The sequence below is a fragment of the Condylostylus longicornis genome, unplaced genomic scaffold (assembly GCF_029603195.1).
Source record: "Condylostylus longicornis isolate FDR11 unplaced genomic scaffold, ASM2960319v2 ptg000096l, whole genome shotgun sequence".
NCBI classification, from domain to species: Eukaryota; Metazoa; Arthropoda; class Insecta; order Diptera; family Dolichopodidae; genus Condylostylus; species Condylostylus longicornis.
Window position 1 is genome coordinate 532,376 of NW_026578064.1, and position 18,669 is coordinate 551,044.

The 18,669-nt window shown below is 31.1% G+C and overlaps 1 protein-coding gene across 14 annotated transcripts in view; it reads right to left on the minus strand.

Moving 5' to 3' along the window:
- LOC129613904 (epsin-2) overlaps positions 1-18,669 on the minus strand; it is a 163,115-nt gene that overhangs the window by 94,336 nt on the left and 50,110 nt on the right. For 7 of the 14 annotated variants that reach the window (XM_055528232.1, XM_055528228.1, XM_055528231.1 and 4 more), the window contains one exon: positions 13,738-13,839. The exons of 4 other annotated variants lie outside the window; for them this stretch is intronic. In XM_055528232.1, coding sequence (XP_055384207.1) covers positions 13,753-13,839 — 87 coding nt within the window. In that variant the 3' untranslated portion in view covers positions 13,738-13,752. Of the gene's footprint in view, positions 1-13,094; positions 13,327-13,737; positions 13,840-18,669 lie in introns of those variants that run through there. 3 more of the 14 variants (XM_055528239.1, XM_055528236.1, XM_055528237.1) reach the window with 3 other exon arrangements.

Sequence of the window (18,669 nt, forward strand, 5' to 3'; positions counted from 1 at the left end):
GATTTATTATAGTAAATGTCAGAACCCTATATAATGTTGATATGATCGTGGTACTGGTTTGGGTAGCTACCATACAACTTCCAAATTTATTGGACTATACCTCAGAAACTATAAAAGCTGTGGTATTGAAATTTCGCTCAAGCAAATATATTAATAGGGTCAATGTGTTTGATAAAAGTCGTTGAAATTGCTTGGTTTCTTATTCTAGCTGCCATAGAACTTCAAAAGTTATTTGGCTATATCTCAGAAACTATAAAACCTGTGATTTTAAAATTTTCAAAAAAGCAAATATATTTGTAGGGCCAGTGTCTTTGATAAAATTCGTTGAAATTGCTCGGCTCCTTCTGGTAGCTGAATTACATTATTTGGCATTAAGTTAGAAATTATTGAAAACATAGTACTGAAATTCTGCACAAATTAATATGGTAATACTGCAACTGGTAAAGTCGTAGTCTGTCCCACAGTCAGCTATGGCACATATACTCGCCTATAGGATAAAAAATTCGTACAGGTATCATAGAGTTGACAAGATCAACTCTCTTTTTTCTCGTTTAAATTATAATTGAAGAAGTGTTTAAAATAATTTTTCATACTCATCTGTAACACTCGGTAAAAAAGACAATACACATTGCAATCCGTAATGTGCTGATCACATCAGATTTTTTTTTGTTGCTTTTGTTCATGAACTTAAGGAGCCAAAAACTTTTGCAGAACTTTTACCTGAAAATACTATTCAGAAAAAAAAACAAAAGGAAAATCCCATGCGTAAAAGGTCCTATGTATTGTTTTTCTGATTATTAACATTCAATTCGTTTACAGCCGAGGCAGCAATTACACAATTTTTTAATATTTCAAATAAGGCTATGTTTCATTTAATATTACTATGATAAATATAATATGTAAGCAGATAAAACAAAACAATAGAAAACAGAAAAAAACCTATATGTTTTGTTAGTCTAATTTAATAGACTAACAAAACTTTAATAATTTAAATAATTATTAATAGGGTCAATGTGTTTGATAAAAGTCGTTGAAATTGCTTGGTTTCTTATTCTAGCTGCCATAGAACTTCAAAAGTTATTTGGCTATATCTCAGAAACTATAAAACCTGTGATTTTAAAATTTTCAAACAAGCAAATATATTTGTAGGGCCAATGTCTTTGATAAAATTCGTTGAAATTGCTCGGCTTCTTCTGGTAGCTGAATTACATTATTTGGCATTAAGTTAGAAATTATTGAAAACATAGTACTGAAATTCTGCACAAATTAATATGGTAATACTGCAACTGGTAAAGTCGTAGTCTGTCCCACAGTCAGCTATGGCACATATACTCGCCTATAGGATAAAAAATTCGTACAGGTATCATAGAGTTGACAAGATCAAGTCTCTTTTTTCTCGTTTAAATTATAATTGAAGAAGTGTTTAAAATAATTTTTCATACTCATCTGTAACACTCGGTAAAAAAGACAATACACATTGCAATCCGTAATGTGCTGATCACATCAAATTTTTTTTTTTGTTGCTTTTGTTCATGAACTTAAGGAGCCAAAAACTTTTGCAGAACTTTTACCTGAAAATACTATTCAGAAAAAAAAACAAAAGGAAAATCCCATGCGTAAAAGGTCCTATGTATTGTTTTTCTGATTATTAACATTCAATTCGTTTACAGCCGAGGCAGCAATTACACAATTTTTTAATATTTCAAATAAGGCTATGTTTCATTTAATATTACTATGATAAATATAATATGTAAGCAGATAAAACAAAACAATAGAAAACAGAAAAAAACCTATACGTTTTGTTAGTCTAATTTAATAGCATTCATTCATTTGGTCTATAGGTGGCACAGAACCACATAATGCAAACTTATTTTTTATACCAATAGAATATTTGCATATCACAGGATAACACTGCGAGTTTTACCTACATGTATTATATTCTCTATATTTTACTTTTATTTTTGGGTGTCAACTCTTCCAAAGTATGCTATTAAAACATGTCAGTATTGTTTATACGTGAGTAGAATATTTTCGTAAAAAATATAACAATTCATAAACATTATAAGAGTGTTAAAGCAAAACAATATAGCGTACAGAGTTACAAGAATCTTAAATGTATTTTATAATTTAAAATTCGAGATTACTTCAAAACAACTACCATGATTACTTCTGTGTCGGTATATCGATATAAATTTTCATATTTTCCGAGTCAACGACAACTTGATTAAATTTAATCTTAGTCTTTCATATCATAATTTAGTTTCAATATTTTCGAACATATTTGAATTTAGTGCGATTCGCACTAGGGCCTTCTAGTGTGAATAAAATAAAGAATTAAAAAAGCTTAGTGGGTAGCGTAGTAATCTAACAACAGGAAAGTGATTAAATCGATGCTTGCTGGAATGTTGTCGTATTTTTCATTTTTTGTATATTTTTTAAATTTTTTTTTTAATTTTTTTTAATATATAACAGATAAATATTGTTATAAAAGAAAAAAAAAAAGAGCGAAGAAAATAATGTTATAATAGTGTAAGAAGAATTCGCAAAAATTTTAAGTACACATATATATGTACGAGCACGTATACATATTTTTAATATGTTGCATATTTCCTAGAGTAAAGTAAAAAATGTGCAAAACAGTACAGAGACTCCATTTGCACATTTTTCTAAGTCATTGAAGAAAAAAATTTGATATAAAATAGCATTTACAGCACCCTGTTTTTCCTCAATAACTCCTTAACCATATCAGGTACCGTTATAATCCATACACCGTATTGAAGCTGAGTTGTCAATGTTGCCACCTGTGCTAAAATTGGAAAAAGCTCACATGTTACGTGACCTAGAAAAATAGCCTTTTTTAAAACTGAAAAGTTAAAATTTCAACTTTTTCGAACTTTAAACTCATGTGATTCCGAAATGTGAACAGATTATAACTAATGTAGATATTCATAAGAAAGCCCTTGCTCTGGGGTTTCCAAATCATATTTGTTAATGCGCTTGTCTTACACATTCGTGGAATTACACTTAAAATTTCAAAAAGAAAAAAAAATCAGTCGAAATTGACTTTAATCCCCTGTAGCTCCGGAACTATTGAGCTCTGAACATGGTCTCCATACAAAAGCTTTGTCTACTCATGAGGGCCTATACAATGGCATATAGCAGTGAACTTTGTTAAGAGACATCCTGTAGATAAACAAAATAAAAATTTTATTCAAAAATGTGCATGTAAATGCGTTATGTATGTATTAGTATTTGGCATTTTAGAATTTTTTGCTAGAACAATAATGTGATATTTTAATTTCGTTTTAAATATGAACAAAAAATAAAATTATCAATCAAAAAAAAGTTTGAAACCTTTTGCATATAAATTAAATCGTATGCTATAAACATTATCCTGCGTATTATTATTTTTATATAGGATAATGTAAATGCATAATTTATAAATTATGCATTTACGCGTTTTATTCGCATGCGTTATACAGAGTGTTTCGCATAAGGTAGCAAATAATTTCAGGAATAATTTCTTGATCAATTTCCAAAAGTTTAATGCAATAAGGTAACATTTTCTTATTAAATTTCTTAAATAATATAATATTATTAAGAAATTTAATGTACAATTGTGTTTTATGCTTACTAATGCATTTTGCAGCAGATCGCGAAAAGAATACAAAACTAAATACGTACGTGCATACTTATTATGAAACAATGTAGATTTATTAACTTTAACAATTTTCTTAAGGAAGTGTTCACTTCTTGTTATAAATCATACTTCCAAAAATTAATTTATATACAATATTTATACTACCACAAGTAAATAAAAATTACCCCTATAAGATGTAGTACCATTTTGTAAAAAGTGGTCACAAAGCAGCTTGGGACGGGGTGAAGGAGAAAAGCGGGTAGAATTCTAGCTTTTTCTGGGACTCTACTCTCGAAACCCTATTTAGCTATATATATATATGTAGTGTAAAATAGTGTTGTTTTTGAGGAGTTATACAAAATATGAATAAAATAATGAATCAGAAATGTGAATTCAAGGTTCTGGGAAGTTTTAATTGCCAATAATATAACCTAAAGCAGAGGCACGAAAGCCGCCGCCTCTTGTATTTGTATGCCCTTTAAATATTTATTTATTTATTTATTTATAAACCAATTATTTTTTATTATTTATATTTGAAATTATTTATAATTTCAAATATTCATTACAAAAAAGAAAAAGTAAAAGTAAATGTGTAACAAAATTAAATAAATTTATCTAATTTATTGCTCCCAAAAAGAAATCAACGAAAAACCATAAGAAAACAAAAAAAAAAGAAATTTTTTTTTCTTTTTCTTTTCCTTTTGTTGATAATGATTAATTATGAAACGTTGACATTAAAATTGAAATTATTATTATCACTTAGAATCTGCATGAAATATTTTTTAGTTTTTGATTTCAATTTCCTAATATTAAACAGTTTATGCTGCACTGGAAGTACATTATGCACTGAAAATGCCTTATTATATATTGCATCTTGGTTGTTAAATCTTGTTCTTGATGGCATGATTCGTATATTTCCCGCTTTTCTTGTATTGTGCGTGTGTTTCGTTTTTTAAAACAATATCTACATTTGCGTTGATGTTAGTGTAACACATAGAGTGCACCTGATTTGCAATTTTGTTTTTATTACTAAGTTCATTGGTTATATGTATATTGCTATTTAATCTGTTAAGTGATTAGTTTTTCTTAGACAGCTCGATTTACTGTGCTGAATTAATTTCAAGCGAAGACGCGTATTTACGAAATTTTATTAAAAGGGAAATTTGCCTTTTTTGCTTAACTTTAAAATTTATAGCAAATGCAATTTTATTTTTCGGCATGACGCACATATACGGCATTAACTAAAAAATGAACTTTTGAAATTGCCACATATATACGACAAAATCTCTTAGTAGGTTAAATGAATTTAGCGCGTTGTCGTTCTGCTGGGGTACCCAAATAGATTTTTTATTACTTTATTTTGGGCAGCTTGAGTTAACATAATATTTTTATTAAACGCGCTATTCCATATTTGAATTCCATATATTATTGTGGCGGTTCAAGGAGAATCAATATAAATGCCCAGAAGAACTATAAGTCATGGTTTTGTGAAAGAGTTAAGACTCTCGCAAAAGAAAAGCGTGAAGCGTATGTAAAATATAGAAGCACTAAAACCCGAGTTGATTACAGGCATTATATTCAAACAAGAAATCGAGTAAACCTTGAAATAAGAAAAATAAAAACAGAATATTGGGTTAAGTTCACAAAGGATATGGAGTATGATTTATATGGCAGCCAAAAGAAAATATGGAATTTCTTAAGAAACAGAAAAAAGCCGATAAATGAATATGTAACCAGTTCATCTGTATCTGCTGAAACTTTGGTCTCACATTTCAACCATTTATACGGGGACCGGGACGCAGAAATACAACCTTTATTGAACTCTCGAAATACTGGCGACCCATTATTCCAGGTTAATGAAGACATGGTAGATATGTTCATCAAGACCTTGAAAATTCGAAAATCTCCCGGTCTAGATGACATCACCAATGAATATTTAAAATACGGAGGAAATATATTGGTTCAACAGCTCACGAGGCTCTTCAATACTATTTTGAATCAACAGTTAATACCAAGGGATTGGAAAACATGTATCACTGTACCTATATATAAAAAGGGTGATAAAAACGATCCTGTAAATTACAGAATTATTACATTACTAAGTTCAGTTCAGAAATTACTCACCAAAATAATTAATGACGAATTACTGTCAAAAATAGAAATAAGTGAAGAGCAAAATGGATTTCGTAAGAACAGGTCAACCATAGACGCAATCTTTGTTGTACGTCAACTTGTTGAAAAATCAATCGAGTTTGGTAAACCCTTGTTTATGTGTTTCGTGGATTTGAAACAAGCCTTTGATAGAGTCAGACTCAAGGATGCAGTACGAATATTACAAGAACATTCTATACAAAATAACATCATCGGACTAATCCAAGACATTAACACCAATAACAAAACCAAAATCAAGGTGAATAAAAAACTGTCTGAAGAAGTCTCAATATCAACTGGCATAAGACAAGGAGATAGCCTGAGCCCGAGCCTGTTCAATATAATCATGGACAAATTAGTAAATAGTGTGGTCAACAGTGGAAGAGGATATAAGATGGGCAGCAAAGATATCAGTATTGTATGCTACGCAGACGACGCCGTCTTACTAGCTGAAAATGAAGATGATTTACAGAGGCTGTTATACACATTCAAGACTACTGCAGAGCACTACAATATGAAAATATCAGTGTCAAAGACAAAATCTATGACCATTTCGAAAGATCCACTCCGTTGTAAATTGGCGATAGACGGCACTATAATTGAACAGGTGATGAGTTTCAATTATTTGGGAGTTGAAGTGACCAGTGACCGGGATTCAAATAGAGAAGTAATGTAATATGGTGATGTAATGGGAAGAAGAAGAAGATTGTGGCGTGAAAGATACTAAGGTACAGGGACCTTTTTAGTTTAAGTGGAACTTTGTCATTAATAAGTCTAAAAATTCCTGCTGTCCTCCTGGATTTTATAAGTTTTTCATTTATTTGTTTTTCCCAAGTCATTTTTTCATCTAATATTACACCTAGGTATTTAAAACAACGTACACTTTCCAATTCAGGCGCAGTAAATCTCTTATTTTTCTTTTGAAAATCATGTACTTCGTTTTATTTATATTAATGGAGAGCTTATGAATATTAAATCAATTTTGAATTAGTACAAAATCATTATTTGCTTTTAATTCTAACTCTTCACATGTATTACCGCTATGTATAATAGTTAAATTATAGCCATTTATTCTTAGTTCCAGTACTCCATTCACATAAATAGAAAATAACGTAGGTCACATAAATAGAAAATAAATTTATAAAATAAAATAAATTCACATAAATAGAAAATAACGTAGGTCCCAGTGAACATCCCTGGATAACTCGATTCGTTATGCTCAATCTTGCTATTGATGCTTTCCCACAGTGCATACTGTACTCGATTTGTAAGATAACTTCTAAACCAATTATATTCCTTACCCCTAATTCCATACTCAAACAATACTCTTAGCAACAAATGTCTATCAAATGCCTTTTGCATATCAAGAAAGACAGTAACCACTTTCAGTTTTTTGTCAATTGAATTTTGAATCTCAGTCATAATATCAAAAAGGGCAGCTTGTGTGCTAGAATTTCTTTTGAAGTCGTATTGTTGAGTTTTCGTTAGGCCATAATGATATAAATAGTCAATAAGCTGGTTATTAACTTTATGACATTGTGGCACTGGTAGTAGCGACGTTAATTAGTTTGGTTCTATGACGGACCAGTACATTTTTACAGACTTAAATGAAGTATGGTGAAATTAAATAATGGCCAGCAAGCTATTTACCACATTTAGACATTCATTAGAATTTATTAATTGGAAATTAAATTCAGAGTTTTTTTTGATCATTAAATTGCAAAGTTTTTAGCCATTTTTTTACCTACATTTGCATAAAATTGATTGAAATTATTGATTTTATTTAACTTTCCGTCATGCTTGTATAACAAATTATACTTTTAACACACTGCGAATTTTTCTGCGAATCCCTTGCAGCTTTTTTAAATTGAATCTCATCATTATGTTGCCTTTTTTTTTAGACTGGTGTCTTAAGCTAATGATTATATTTATTTTTTATATACATTGAACTCTTGTTTTCGACATGTTTTTTGTACCAATAGGTTTAGTTTTTATAATTTTGAAACATTCATTGTCCACCCATGGTGCAGAAAATTTGATTCGGCTACACATTTTAGTTTTCACGACGGCAACGCTGTTTAATGCATTTTGACGATTTATATAAATTATTCTGCTAGTTACTACCCACGTCATCCGACATAGAAATATGTTTATTTACTATTTTTTCATTGAGCATATTATAATTGATTTTTTTCTAGGTTATAAAATAATCTAATTACTTTTTTTCTAAGTGAACTTCAGTTAATTCAACAAAAATACTTAAATGATCCAATAAATCGTGCTGGAATAATGAAATTGCCAAGTTCGATTTAAGAGTAGTAATTTCATCAAAACATACAGTATAACCATTGGACTCAACAATTGTTATGTATTTTTGAATATTTTCATCTGATGTGTTTTTAATAATAAAGTTAAAATCACCAAATGCAATACTTTTTTTGTTATTGCTTTAAGCTGCTATGGATAAATATACCCACTGCCACCCCGTCTATTGGTTCTACAAGAAAATACCTTATCATAACTTTTAATGTTAATAAAGCCATATTCGTAGTCTAATAACCAGGTTTCGGTAATTGCAATTATGTGAACTAGGTGCTTAATATTATATAATATGAAAGTTATGTTGTCAATTTTATTTTTAAAACTTCGGGCATCAAAATATATGATTTTAGAGAATTTTTGTTTTCGCAAGTTAAACCAGTAACATTTAAGATGTCTGTATTAAGATGGATATTTAATGGGAAATTATACGTATATTATTCAACATTGACCTTGTCAACTCTGTGATACCCATACGAATTTGTTATCCTATGTGCGAATAACTAATGTGCCATAACTAACAATGGGGCAGACTATGACTTTAAGTTGCCGTATTACCATATTAATTTATGCAAAATTTCAGTACTATGTGTTATTCAAAATACTGGTTGTGCCAAACTACTATTGATGTTGTATGGCAGCTACTGGAAAGAGCCAAGAAATTTTAGCGAATTTTATCAAGCACATCGGCCCTACTAATATATTCACTTGTGTGAAATCTCAACATCACAGCTTTTATAGTTTCTGAGATATAGTCAAATAACTTTTGAAGTTGTATGGCAGGTACCAGAAGGAGCCAAGTAATTTCAACGACTTTTATGAGACACATTGGCCCTACTAATATATTCGTTTGTGTGAAATTTCAATACCATAGCTTTAATAGTTTCTGAAATATACTCAAAGAACTTTTGAAGTTGTATGGCAGGCACCAGAAGAAGCCAAATAATTTCAACGACTTTTATGTGACACATTGACCCTACTAATATATTCGTTTGTATGAAATTTCAATACCATAGTTTTAATAGTTTCTGAAATATAGCCAAATAATTTTTGAAGTTTTATGGCAGGTACCAGAAGGAGCCAAGTAATTTCAACGACTTTTATGTGGCATATTGGCTCTACTAATATATTCGTTTGTGTGAAATTTCAATACCATAACTTTTATAGTTTCTGAGATATAGCCAAATAAATTTTGAAGCTGTATGGCAGCTACCCGAACCGGTACTCCGATCATGTCCAATTTAAATAGGGTTCTGGCACTTACTACAATAAATCATTTGTGAAAATTTGGTGAACTTAGCTCAATTAGTTTTTGAGTTATCGTTCGGAAGGACGGACGGACGGACGGACGGACAAACAAAGCTAAATCAACTCAGAATTTGACGCTGATCAAAAACATACACTTGCGTGTATATCTAACACCGTTATTTTTTAGCGTTACAAACGGTAAGGCAAATTTAGTATACCCTTCGAACATACGTTCGTACGGGTATAATAAAACAAAATAAAAAAATCTGATGTGGTCAGCACATAACCGACCGCATTGTGTATTGTCTAGTTAAATGAAAGTGTTACAGAATATTATAAAAATGTCTGTTAAATACTTCTTTCCAATTTTTAGGACATTAGTAAGCTTATAGTTAACATACTTAGAAATATGTAAATTTGGCTCTTAGTAGAGTTTCGCTTTGTGCTACCCGAATTCCCTGAAATGCTCGCCAGTTAGTTTCGGTAACAACCAGAACTCAAATATCAAATTTCAAGAAATTCCATCAATTTGTTCTGTGGATATGGTGAAAAATGTAAAATCGGCCCGCAAATCAGTTCTCGAGCCCTGATCTTCCCAAAAAAGTTATATGTTCATTGCTTTAATATGAGGAATTCATATATTAAATTTCAATGAAATCGGTTGATTATTTCTCTCTATATACTCTTCTCTTTATTTCTCTTTTTGGCCCGTAGTAAACGTCTAGTTGCCGATGCCTGATCTTTCCAAAAAATTTACATGTTCATTGTTTTAATACGGGGAATTCATATATTAAATTTCAATGAAATCGGTTGATTATTTCTCTTTATATACACAAAAATGTACATTTGGCCCGTAGTAAACGCCCAGTTGCTGATGCCTGATTTCTTCCAAAAGTTAGGAATTTTTGCGGACGGTCGAGCTGAGCTTATATATAAAATTTCAAGTAAATCGGTTGAATATTTCCTTCAAAATGTTCAAAAATGTAAAGCAGGCCCGCTACAAAATGCAGTTCCCGAGGCCTGATATATACCAAAAATTGATCGATCCGTGCCATGGTGGAAACAAACTTACATATAAAATTTCATCAAAATCGGTTCAGCCGAACTTGAGATACACGCGTGCACACACAGACCGACAGACGGACAGACCGACAGACCGACAGGTTGCTAAAAATAGTTTATTTACACTTCCCTGCTATGGAGAAGTACGTTCACCGAAAACTCGATATGCAAAATTTGTTGCCATCACATAACCTACCTATTGTTTACACATACGGTCGGTAAAAAAAGAAATTTAAGATAAACCAATAACCTCTGGTTATGAGACTACCACGCTACCAACCAGGCTACGCAGAACCTTGAATTTCCTTTTATAATTCTATATTTTATTCATATTTCGTATAACTCTTCAAAAACCATCTTATTTTACATATGTAGCTACTTCTTATCTTCTACATATAGCTACTTCTCAGGTGCCAAAAAGTACGGGTACTTCTAGAATGGCTAGAGATATGGGACAAAAGGTATTAGATAGGATTTTGCATCTAGGGTCCCAGAAAAAGTATAGAAAATTCCACCCACCCTCCCCCTTCACCGCCTCCCAAAATGCTTCGAGACCGCTTTTACAAAATGGTACTACATCCCTCTAGGGGTAATTTTAATTTACTTTTGCATAAATATTGTATGTAAATTCATATTTGGAGTTATAACAAAAAGTAAACACTTTCTTCAGAAAATTGTAAAGATTTAATAAAATGTTTTATAATAAGTATGCACGTATGCATTTAGCTATGTATTCTTTTCGCGATCTGCTGCAAAATGTATTAGTAAGCAAAACAAAAGTGTACGTTAAGTTTCTTGACAATATATTATATGGACAAAATTTTATAAGAAGATGTTATTAAGCTTTTTACAAATAGGGTATTTTCAAAAAAATTTTTAGAACGTAAACTCGCTGATATTGATTTTTAAGGGTAAAGCTTTTTTAATTTAATTTTAAAAAAATAAAATTGTCAATAAAATAAAAGTTCATCTGGCAAATCGCATTTTTGAGGTTCCGAACCTGGGACTCTTTGCATAGAAATCTTATGCTATGCGCATTACCCTAGTATTCGTATTAACTAATATAGTATAGTATACGCCATAGCATTCGTATTAACTAATTATACATTCACGCATTTTATTCGCATGTATAATAAAATCCAAATGCATACGTGCATGGATTTTAGTAGTGAATCATTTTTTGCGTAAACAGTAATTGATCGCTTAAAGTGCTTATTGTCAAATGTTATTATTTAATTTACGATTTTATACGATATAACTCAAAGCGAGGTTCTAAAATAAAATACAGAAAAGATATTATATCTCAGAGGAACTATTTATTTGTTTAATTATCTACTTTTACGGAATTATTTTTAAGAGCAACCAGAACTCTTGCATATAAGATTTCATCAAAATCGGTTCAGCCGAACATTAGATAAATGCGTTCACACACGGACCGACAAACTGATATGCAAAAGTTGCTGCCATCCCAAGACCTACCTATTGTATACACAATGCGATCGGTAAAAATAATGATCTTATAGATTTATTGTTCAACCCTATGCAGTTGGTCAAGAAGTTATCATTTTTGCTTTAACTTTAGGAAGTTATCATTTAACTTTAACTGTCATTTTTCTTCCACGAACGTTATAACAATTTTTTCTCCATTGTATACATATAAATGATATACCTATATACATATGTTTATTTTTTCCTACTCTTCTTTGAAAATAACCAATAAAACAATAATCTTAAAAATTATGATCTTTGATGAATATGTGCATACAATTTTGTTCCATCATCTATAGGATCACATTTGTAAAAATAAAAATATAGTATTTTCAGTTTTTCATATACTTTTTACGGCTGCTAATAACTAAGGCTGTACATTAAAAATTTTTAATTAACGAAAAACTTTTTTTTACAATTATTATTTCATAATTTTATTGTGAATACATAGTAATTCACAACAAAACCGAAACTTTATAATATGGCCTATATTTTAACTAAATTTTTTAAATTATTTATTTTTATAAAAGAATATTATTATATTTTTCTAAATTAATCTTTCGTGTAAAAATCAAAGCTTGAAATTCTTTAACAAAGTTTTCTTAAAATTCTTCAAAAAAACTTAAATAGGGAAATCTAATATTGTCCTTTGGAAAATTACTTTTATATATGCATTACCATTATATAGCACTGAAATGACATTATGAACCAAGCGGTTGAAGAATTAACATATTTTTTCATGTTTTCAAAAAAACAAATTTTTCAGTTTACGTTTTAAACACTTCTTTACAATTTTAAGGACACTAATAAGTTTTTAGTTAACATACCTAGAAAAATGTGAATTCGGCTCTTAGTAGAGTTTATTTTGTGCCGTCCAAATTGTACGAAAAGCTTGTCAGTAATTTCTGGTAACTTACGTATAAAAATTTATCAAAACCGGCTCAGCCGAACTTGAACTTGACCACACAGACCGACAGATTGGCAGGTTACTAAAAATTTACACTTTCCTACCATGGAGAAGTGCATTTTCACCGAAAATTCGATATCCAAAATTTGGTGCCATCACATAACCTACCTTATTGTATACACAATCCGGTCGGTAATGCGTCATATAAAAACCAGATTATTAGAAAGAAAAAAATTTTTTTGATAATTTCATTATTTTTTTTTTTATTTCTTTCTTTTATATTTTATTTCATCTTTCTTTCCATTCCTTCTTAAAGAATTAATAGTATAACAGCAATTGGTTAATTTTTATACTTGTTTTATTTAAGTTCAGTAGATATCGCTAAAGTAAAGGTGAAACACATATACTGTTTCTTTTCTGGTGAAAAATTTTACACTGGATTAGATGTCTTTTAATTATACGATTCTTTGGTAATAGGAAGTGATGAAACGATGTTTTAGAATTATCTGTACTAAAAATTATAAGAAAAGAAAAGGAACGAATGACTGATAATATTATTTAAAATATGAGGTAATATTCTAATGACTTAAAAATAAATTAACTTTACAAAATCTAAGAGGACATTCTTCAAAGAAATATAAAACTTTCTTAACTTACTTGATTAAGAAATAACATGATAAACGTCATAAAGAAACAATCAAATGCAAGTAATATCAAAATACCTTAATCAATTTGTGAGATATATGTTAGGTCAATAGTAAAAACAGTAAAATTAACAAAGTTTTTCTTTTTTTTTTGTATTGGAAAATGGAATACAGAACAATATTTCATTTAAAATTTCTGGCCATTGATTTCCATCAAAAATGGCAACTTTTTAGTCTAGCAATATATTTGAAATAAAAAATCTTTAAAAATTTTACTAGTATTTCTTACTTATTTAAAGTATCTTGATGACATTCGAATTACTATTGCAGTTACTGAAATAGGGATGTGTTGGCGTGATGTAATGATAGGCGCTCAAATACTATAAAATGGTTTTATTAGTTTGGTGTTGTGATGAAAAAAATAAAAATCTGATTCTAGTTAAGTGAAAGTGTTACAGAATATTATAAAATACTTAAATACTTCTTTCCAATTTTTAGAAAAATGTAAATTTGGCTCTTAGTAGAGTTTAGTTTTGTGCCACCTGAATTCCCTGAAGTGCTCGCCAATTAGTTTCGGTAACAAGCAACATAAATATCTACAGACCGACAGATTGCTAAAAATAGTTTATTTACCCTTCCCTACTATGGAAAAGTGCATTTCCACCGAAAACTCAATATGCAAAATTTGTTGCCATCGCATAACCTACCTACTTTATACACAATACGATCTTATATACTTTTGGGACATATCAGGCCTCGGGAACTGTACTTTTTAACCGGCCTGTTTTACATTTTTGATCATTATGAAGAAAATATTCAGCAGATTTTCCTAAAATTTCATATATAAACTTCGTTCGTCCGTCCGCGAAACCTTCTAACTTTTGGAAGAAATCAAGCGTCAGCAAACGGACTTTTACTACGGGCCAAATATACATTTTTGCGTATATAAAGAGAAATAATCAACCAATTTCATTGAAATTTAATATTTAAATTCTTCGTATTAAAACAATGAACATTTTTGGAAAGATCAGGGCTTGAAAACTGATCTTCAGGCCGATTTTACATTTTTCACCATCTCTACGGAACGAATTGATGGAATTATTTGAAATTTGATTTGAAATTTGAGTTCTGGTTGTTACCGAAACTAACTGGCGAGCATTTCAGGGAATTCGGGTAGCACAAAGCGAAACTCTACTAAGAGCCAAATTTACATTTTTCTAGGTATGTTAACTATAAGCTTAATAATGCTCCAAAAATTGGAAGGAAGTATTTAACAGGCATTTTTATAATATTCTGTAACACTTTCACTTAACTAGACAATACACATTGAGATCGGTTATGTGCTGACCACATCAGATTTTTTTTTATTCTTTCTAGTACTTTATCGAGTTTCTCGAGGGCAATAAAATCTTTTTCTCTGCCCACCAGATCTTGGTAAGTCATCATGAGATTTAAACAATTTCTAAAAGATTCATAGTGATCAGTTACTATAATTTTCCAATTGACAGTTTTTTCGTCGCAACTTAGGTGTAAGTCCCTCCAGCACTGTAGGTAGGGTCAATAAATTTGAGAGCGATGTCGGCGGATACCACATCCACGTGGAGCCTGGCAGGAACAACCATGCCGACAAGGTCAAAAGTGAGACCCGAAAACTAAGAAATTCACCTGGAAATGAAGTAACAGCGTAAACTTATATTTAATAAGCCACCTCGCCAATCCAATGGTGTTATACCAGATGATCGGATGTGGCAAGGACTCAGCGAGGCAGGTGCCAGGTGGTACCTGTGTTTCCTAGAGCAGAGAAAGTCACCTGAGGAGGCAAGGAAATTGTCCAAAGAAAGGAAGGGGCTTATTGAGAAGCTTATTGAGAGACATGAGTCAAAAGAAGTAATACAGCTGACAGAAGGAATATGGGAATGCATCCCATACCCTCCACTTCGGCGGGCTTGTGTCGTGGGAATATTTACAGACGAAATGATAAGATTGGCTTATGGTACTTTCCAACCCTTTAAGGCGCCGAGAATGAATGGGATTTCGGCATTTTATTCTTTAAACAATTATGTCCGGACTGAGGTTTTGGTGAGGAACCCGCTGAGCCGCCTTACTAGCACGCTGGAAAGGACAGTAGAAGAACAGGGGGGGCTTTCGACAACACTTCAAATGAGGCGATTGTGTGGGCCTTGGAAGGTAGAAACGTGGATACCACCATGGGTCCAACATAAAAACTAAGCAAGTTTGAGATGAGCGAATTATTTGATGAAAACAATAATTTTAATATGTAGGGTATAATCGGAAAGTAATCAAAAACGCGCATCGATACAGCATCAATGCAAAAAAAAGTTGCTGATACTATACTGATGTGATGCGTTTACCTTACTGATGCACTAATTTTTTGACATTTTTGGACATTTTCTAAATCATATGTGTTTTGACATTTATTTTGAAAAAATTTTCTTTAAAAGTGCTAAAATATTATCAACCATGGAAAATCAATTAAAACAAAAAATTTTAAAGATAGTTTTGGGAATTTTAATATATGAGACATCTGAAAACATTAATATAAATTTTCTATGTAACGCTTACACGTTGAAAGGAAAATCTGGGTCATTCTTTTTAATTTCTTTGAAAATTCTTCTCCATTAAATTCCTTTTTTCTTTTTGCCAGCTACGAAATCTGTTTCATATTTTAATCGCGTTGTTAATAATAATTTTGTTTGGGCTTCCGTCCAATTTTCGTTTTTTTTTTGTTAATTCATTACTAAAAGTTAATATTATCAAAAAAAAATTAACTTTGTTAGTTATTAATTTATAATAGTAAATTAATTACTTCTCAGCATCCATTTTTAAAACTCTGCATCAACACAAAATCACAAAAAAAATTGATGCACAACTGATTTAATAAATGACGCATACGATGCCTATTTTTGACATTTTTGGACGCTAAACTTTGAAAGTGTTACCGTATTGATGCATTTTCGCACATGATTTTTGAATGATTACGCATCGATGCTGCATCGATTACTTTCCGATTATACCCGTATTCTTTTCATATATGTATATATTTATACAGAATACAGGCAATTTATACATACAGGCATAATACGAGTACGCTTACTTGGCATCTAGACGTATTTGCTTTCGTTGAAACAACATATTGATAACCGAGCTGTAACGAAGTCTGAGGAAAATTAGGTGCTGGAATACAGGGATATAAGGCATGAAAATACTTTTGGATCAATCTCTGATCAACTGCGTCAATTTCAAGTCAGAATTCGACTTAGCTCGTTTTGACGAAAGAAATTCAATAAGTCGACATCGGTCTGATGCAATTCGGTAGTTCAACGCCGCCGACGAAGCTGTCTGGAAAATTTTCTAGAAGTCGAACCCCATTCGGGGTGAAGAAAAATTGAGGACAATCAGGAACCTAGTCACCCAATTTGATAGCACAAACGATGCAATATAAGGTGACGATTTGAAGGTTTCGACTCCATAAACAAGGAAAGAAAAGAAGGTGAATTTTCATTTTGTAGAGGGGATTAAGAGCGGTAATCGCAGAAGCGCAGAAGCCATCCGTTGTTTAATTTCCATTCCTGTGTTTCTAACATAAGAAATAGCCCCCATTTATAAATAAAATAAGTTTGATTAGAAGTTATAGCCCGCTAAAACTTATTGCATAGCAGCCGCGTTAAACGATAGTGGACTCCATTTAGTAGTTATTCTCTCAGAACTAAAAGTCTCAGGGTGGAGAGATAATCTATCAGATTTAGGAGAGATAGTCTGAAAAGTGGCAACGTTATAATGGGTATACGGTGTATGATCTTTAGATAACGCATATCAAGAAACAGTCATATAGGTGTTTTTGATCTATTTTGAAATTCAGAGTAAATATGAGATGTTTGAGCAAATCCCTGATTTTGTGGCGCACTGGCCAGCAAACAATAAAAGATTTCATTAAGAGATGACATCCTGTGAAAATAAAGTTTTTTTGTAAAAACTTAATATGTCATTTAATTGTGTAATCTTAAGCTTGTGGTTGGAGATAGCACTCATATTTAAAAAAATTGATCTTGTAATTTTAATTTTATTTTTATTTTACTACTGTGCATTAACTCATGTTAGCTCATTATTTCTTTCCTTATATATACAGGGTGATTAAGAAAGGTATACAACAATATATATCATTGGTTAGAGGGTCGAAAATGGGTAAAACTTTTGTTCCGGAGTAGGTGCGAAATCTCAAGGGTTTCCAAGTTCCAGGGATTTTAAAGAATTTTCACGAAATTTGTAGTTATCTAAGCTTTTTTGATTATAACTTCCGTTCCGAAAAAGATAGGGGCTTCAAGCAAACAATTTCTGAAAGGTCTAGTAAAGGTCTCAAATAAGCATTAAAATCTTAACTAAGAAATGGTTTTCGTACTATATCTTCTGTACCATAAAATATTTTTCAATACTTAGTGACTAAAATTAAGGTTTGAGAAAATGGCCAAAATCCTGTAAAAAAAAAAATTCAAAGCTTCAAAAAATTTCGAACGAAATTACCTGGTTAGAAAAAATTGAAAAATTAAAAGTGGGAAAAATTTTATTTTTCCAAAGGTTCGTAATACATAATCAAGTAAGATGCTTATTTTAAGTCCTTTACTAGACCTTTCAGAAACCGTTTGTTTGAAGCCCTTATCTTTTTCGGAACGGAAGTTAAAATCCCTTCAACTTGGAAAACCTTGAGATTTCGCACCTACTCCGGAACAAAAGTTTTACCCTCTAACCAATGATATATGTTGTTGTATACCTTTCTGACTCACCCTATATATAATTCTTTCAATTTTCAAAGTTCGTACTCTATATCTTGTGAAAAATATTTTTACCCATTATGCAAAATTTATGGTGATAACTGATAACAAATAATTTTTATAATATTTAAACGATTTATAGTAAGCTTCCCTAATAAATAACTTGTTAGAAGGTTTATAATCTGTCACAATACCATAAATTTTCAGAGAACCTTTTTTATACCCTGCACTTCGTGAAGGGTATATTAACTTTGGTATGGAAATTCTGAGTCGATTTAGACATGTCCGTCCGTCCGTCCGTCCGATCGCACGATAACTCAAAAACGAATAATGCAATCGACACCAAACTTTCCCAAGTTTTTTCTTTTGTGCCAAGGACGAACCCTATTGTTATTGGACTAATTCGGACAACCGGTTCGGGGA